The following is a 6,000-nucleotide window of genomic DNA, read 5'->3' on the forward strand; positions in this document are numbered from 1 at the left end:
CTCCCTCTCTCTTTCTTTCTATCAGTGTCTCACTCTGTTGCCCAGCCTGCAGTGCAGTGGCACGATCACGGCTCACTGCAGCCTTAACCTCCTGGGCTCAAGTGATCCTTCCACCTTAGCCTCCTGAGTAGCTGGGACTACAGACACATATCACCATAGTCAGCTAATTTTTTGAAGTGATGAAGTTTTGTTATGTTGCCTAGGCTGGTCTTGAACTCCTGGCCTCAAGAAATCTTTCTGCCTCAGCTTCCTAAAGTGCTGGGATTCCAGGTGTGAACCACTGTGCCTGGCCTATTTGTGCATTTCTATTCTATAAGATAGTAAGCATCTTGAGGGCAAGGAGACATGGTTTTTTCTTTCTTTTTTTTTTTTTTAAATCTGTGTATTCTCTATTGTTTAGCATGCTTCTCAACAACATTAAGTTCATATTAAATGGCTGTCGAATATAAATGATGATCTTTTCTTCCTCAGTATTCTGTTTTTCCTTCCACAATGCCATCCATCTTTTTTTTTAAGATTTGGGGGTCTCTCTCTGTCACTCAGACTGGAGTGTAGTTGCGTGATCATAGCTCACTGCAGCCTCCAACTTCTGGATTCAAGCAATCCTCCTGCCTCAGCCTCCCTAAATACTGGGATTACAGGCGTGAGCCACTGTGCCTGGACATAATATCATCCATCTTGCCTCTGGTGTGCGTACAGCACCATTCTTCAGTGCCCTTGGGATTCATGTGGTGGGCAATAGGGTTAGGTGTAATAAGACATCTGCACTGTCTGTGCAAGAGTAGTGCACGTGGGGAGATACGCATGCACATCATACTGATTCTGTGTGTTTCACATCTGCTCTTTCTTCCTCATTATCACTGCTGTCCCTCCAGCTCAAACCCTTATTCCTTCACTTCTGAACTAAAGCCATGATCATTCCTTGCTGCCCTGTCTGCACACTTGCCTTACTCCGACCCATCTTGCACCCTGGCCCAAGTCAGGATTTTATTCCGTCACCCCACTGCTCAAGGCACCTCCTGTGGATCCCCACTATTCTAACACATTCGATCTAAATTCCTTAGGCTGGCCTTTGAGGCTTCTTTTGCCCACTCCCAATCTCTCCAATCTCTTTTCTTGCTATTCTCTCTAGCCAAGCAACTATGCTTATCGACCTGCACATATGGCTTGCTTATTTCTGTGCTTGCTCCTTGCCTTTGAACACATCCCACTTCTCCCTGCTAATTCATGCCTATCACTTCAAGATTCAGCTTAAAACACCCTCTTGTGGGAAGCCAGTTCTGGTTAACTCCTTCCTGTTCTTTTGTTTCATGCTCCACACCACATTTATCTATATTTACTTCATATTACTTTTTTTTTTTACTGATATTTGCTTTTGTAAAAAATAGTTCTTGGCTGGGCATGGTGGCTCAAGCCTGTAGTTCCAACACTTTGAGATTGCTTGAGGCCAGGAGTTCGAGACCAGCCTAGGTAACACAGTGTGATGCTCCCCTCTACAAAAAGTCTTTTTTTTTTTTTTTTTAGTTGGAGTCTCACTCCGTCGCCCAGGCTGGAGTGCAGTGGCACACTCACTGCCACCCCAGTGTCGACCTGCTGGGCTTCGGCTATCCTTCCACCTCAGCCTTCCAAGTAGCCGGAACTACAGGCATGCACCACCATGCCCGGCTAATGTTTTTGATTTATTGTAGAGATGAGGTCTTGCCAAGTTGCCCAGGCTGGTCTTGAACCTGTGAGCTCAGGCAGTCCTCTCACCTAGGCCTCCCAAAGTGCTGGAATTATAGGCGTGAGCCACCGCACCCGGCCTATTTCTTTATTTACTTGAGTTGTTGTCTCACTCTGTTACCCAGGCTGGAGTGCAGTGGCACACTCACTGCCACCTCAGCCTCGACTTGCTGAGCTCCGGCGATCCTTCCACCTCAGCCTTCCAAGTAGCTGGAGCTACAGGTATGCACCACTACATCCAGCTAATTTTTTAAACTTTTTGTAGAGACAAGGTCTAATCAAGTTGCCCAGGCTGGTCTCAAACCCCTGGGCTCAGGCAATCATCTCGCCTCGGCCTCCCAAAGTGCTGGGATTATAAGCGTGAGCCATTGTGCCTAGACTTTTTTTTTTGGAGACAGGGTCTTGCTATGTTGTGATTCTCCCACTTCAGCCCATTTTATGGACAGTTTCTAATTTAATACTGACAACAACCTTTTGAGATAGGTGCCTTGTTTTGCAGTTGAGAAAATCAAGGTTCAGAGAGGTTAAGATTCTTTCTCAAGTCCATACAGTTAGGAAGTAGTAGAGCTAGGATTTGAACCTGATCTGTCTGATTTCAGAGCACTATACATAGTCTGATGGTGTGTTTTTAAAGCAGGTCATGTGTCTTCGTGAATCTAGTTTCCCCAGTAAGAATGTAGCCTCTCCAGGGTAGCATTCTTGCTTACAACTGTGGCTGAATCACTTCTAGAATTAAGCATAGTGCTCCTCACTCAGGCAACACCTATTCATCCTGTGTTCAGTCTGTTTCCTTCCAGAGCTCTGGTCATACAGGTCTCAAACATGTAAGTTCTCTGGTTGTACTATACAATCACCTGGGAAACTGACAAAATAAATAAATCCTGATGCCCAGGCTGTATCCCTGACCAATGAAATCATGATCTCTGCTCGTAAGACCCAGGCATTTTTTCTTTTTTTAAAGCCCTCCAGGAAATTCAAAGTTGAAAATAACTCATAGAATCCAGAAAGAGACTTTGTTGGAAAGCTATTTCTCTGTTTTAAATCCCCTTTCCCCCGCCCCCCACAAGTCACATCTCCCCTGTATGCCTTGTCTTTCTTCTCCCTTCCTTACCAGTCCATTTGGCATTTTACTCAACAACATCTGAGGAGGGAAGCAACCATTGGTTGAGGAAAGAGCCACAAACCAATTAAACATCAGCTTCAAACAGGTTCTTAAACCAATTGGAATCCTGTCAATCACAGGTAGTGCAATTAATATATTGAGGCTTTCTGGGTTTCACAAAAACAAAAATAAAGCAAATAATTTGTTCTTTTAGAAACAGCAAACACTCCATCTCTTAATCTGCTAACAACATCTTCCCTTGGGAAATCCTTTAAGAAAGGAAAGTTGCACCTCCTCCAAGAGCTTCCACCAGCTTGCAGGCAGGCCTGCCCCCCACACACACTGGTCACTGGTATTCAAACAGGAGAGCTGTGGAGGGGGTGGCTGACCATGGCTGCCAGACTTTGCATAGGCGACAGCTGCTTGCCAGTCCAAAGGAGCTGATCTATGGGAAAGGTTCTACGGTTCTGGAAGAGCTGGACCCTGGAAGGTGAATTGGGGACAAGGCTCTGTTTGCTCTACTTCTTTCCAGGTCCCCTGTTCTTTCCACATGCTTAGACACTCCCTCCTCCATGATTCAAGGTATGTGTGCCTATGGCAGGGTCCCCCAACCAGTGTGCACACAGAACGGGTAGAGATGAGCCATGATATTCAGCCACTGGGGCAGCCAGGCAGAGCCTGGGCTACACAAAGTCTATGGAGTTTCTCCATTTACTCCAATGTTCCATGAGCATATAATTTTCTATGTGTGCTATGACATGAAAAAAATTGGGACACCGGCTTGGGGGTAGCTCCAGCTTCTCCAATTCCTCTGGCCTATGCTGACGAACTGTCTTGGGCTGATCTGGCACGCCCTGGCCTTCCTGAGTGCTGGCCAACCTTACCATGTGGTCAAAATACCATGTCACAGGGGGTTGAGAATGGAAATAAAGATGAGCCTGAAGGGGTCCCAGGGTCTTAACCACTTCAGAATTACTGAACCTGATCTAACAGGCTCAAACTCCCTTTCTCAAGTTTACTTTTCCCTCTGCTCTCAAGGCCTTTTCCTGGAGAGAAGTGGCCCCTTAAAGCAGGGCTTACCTTGGCATCCATGATGCTGGTCTCCACTCGGGCCACGCCCTGGTTCTCCCGGAACAGCTGGATCTTGCTGATCTTGCTGAACTCGGACAGCACAGTGGTGAGGTTGGTTTTGAGGTCAATAACATGGCTGATGCCGTGACGGGGTCCCACCAGGAGAGTGGTGGCTGACTGTTTCTCGTCCTGGTGCCCAAGTGGCAGGCAGCATTCACAGAAAGAAAGGTGGAGGAAGTGGAGAGAAGAGGCAGGAGGCGGAAACAGAAAATATGTGTTGGATCAATTCAGCTGGGGGGGGATCTGGAACTATCCAGGGTTCAGTGCCAGGACAGAACAACCTTGAGGGGAAAATGGTCTGGGAGCCCCCTTTTTTCTATGGTAGGATCCCAGTTCATTGGTCTAAATAAACATCTTAGCCTCAGCAGCACATTAAGTGGGCAGCAGCAGGGATGCCTCTGACAAAATCGTGAAACAGGTTGAGGTCTGTTTGGGTGCCCTTGGGGCAGCCTCCCCTACCAAGCCCCAGGGACTTTCCATTTGTTGCTGTACACCATTCAAGGCCCTCACCCAGTGCTTTGTCTTGAACAGGCATATCCTGTGTCTGGTCTTTACCCTTCCCGCACCAACCATCACTCGGACTTGCACTTTTCACCCCATGCCAAAGCTAAACTGATACAGTAACTCTGCTTAAGGTGTTAAGCGTTGATTGGGCACTTAACGGGGTCTCTCTCCCTAAGAAGATCTCTGTCTTTTGTTTATTTATTTATTTTGAGTTGGAGTCTCACTCTGTCGCCCAGGCTGGAGTGCAATGGCATGCTCACAGCCACCGCAGTGGCCTGCTGGGCTTAGGTGATCCTTCCGCCTCAGCCTTCCAAGAAGCTGGAACTACAGGCATGCGCCACCATGTCCGGCTAATTTTTTGATTTACTGTAGAGATGAGGTCTTGAACCCCCGGGCTCAGGCAGTCCTCTCGCCTCCATCTCCCAAAGTGCTGGGATTATAGGCGTGAGTCATTACGCCCGATCTCTGCCTTTTAAAAGGCACTCCAGCAGTCTTAACCTAAAGGAAAGGCCAATAGGAATTTCAGCAGTGGCAGGTGGGTGGAAGAAAGATTTGAAGGTGTGCGGGGACAGTGGCAGGAGGGAGACAGTAGCCTTTCAGTGTTCTGTCAATGCCAGTATGTAAATGGCTACCTCTAGGCCTGATGGATTGGGTTTCCTTAAGTGGTCCTGACAGACTCCTTGGAGCGATTAAGCCTGAGCCCTCTGCTGGCCCATTCCCTGGCATTAGCATCACCCCGAGGAACCTCTTGTGTCTGCCAATAGACACTTTGATAAGTGGCTTTCCACCAGTGTGCCGCACTAACATGACAGCGTGCTCCTGGGAGCCAGACAAGCACCTGGATCCAACCAGCAAGATGGTTTGAATTTCCTTTCACCAGGATAAACTAGCCTGGGGCATAGTCTTAGGGGTGGGATCAGCTGTGCCCTGCCTCAGAGCATTTTTTTTCTGCAGTGGAGATGCTGGGCATGTAGCAAGGAGATATAAGCACTCAGAAAAACTAGGGTAGGGGATTGCAGGAGTCTGTGTAAGGAAAACCAGCCCACCACCTGTTTTTGTATGGCCTAGGAGCCAAGAATAGTGTTTTACATTTGTAAATGGTTGGAGAAAAAAATCAGAAGAACCATGTTTTGTGATGTGGAAATTACATGAAATTCAAATTTTTGTGTTTATAAATACTTATTGGCACACAGCCACACCCATTTGTTTATGTATTGTCTATGGCTGCTTTCGCGATATGACAGCATGCCAAGTAGTTGCCACAGTCGCCTGTATGGCTCACCTGCATAGCCGAAAATATTTACTATCTGACCCTTTCGGGAAAGCTTGCTGACTCCCAAGAGAGGAAGAAGGACACAAAGGATCATGAAAGGATACTGAAAACAAATACCCCTCCTACTTTTTCACTTTATCAGAGACAGGTCTAGAGCACCACCGGAGGGGAGAGGATAGGAGGAGGAAGAGGAGCGAAGGCCTTTAGAAATATTTGCCTTTTCTGTCCCCCCACCCAAGGACAAGAGCCAACAAAGGGCTTCCTCCCC

General features: G+C 47.4%; 1 protein-coding gene across 1 annotated transcript in view; it reads right to left on the minus strand.

Annotated features, from left to right (window-relative positions):
* The window catches only part of FRMPD3 (FERM and PDZ domain containing 3), a gene marked incomplete at its 5' end in the record, with an annotated part of 64,689 nt that overhangs the window by 21,905 nt on the left and 36,784 nt on the right, over positions 1–6,000 (minus strand). Inside the window, one exon of the mRNA XM_021706350.1 lies at positions 3,905–4,084. Coding sequence (XP_021562025.1) covers positions 3,905–4,084 — 180 coding nt within the window. The remainder of the gene's footprint in view (positions 1–3,904; positions 4,085–6,000) is intronic.

Source organism: Carlito syrichta, unplaced genomic scaffold (assembly GCF_000164805.1).
Source record: "Carlito syrichta isolate Samal-C Ts95f unplaced genomic scaffold, Tarsius_syrichta-2.0.1 Scaffold315473, whole genome shotgun sequence".
Lineage (NCBI taxonomy): Eukaryota > Metazoa > Chordata > Mammalia > Primates > Tarsiidae > Carlito > Carlito syrichta.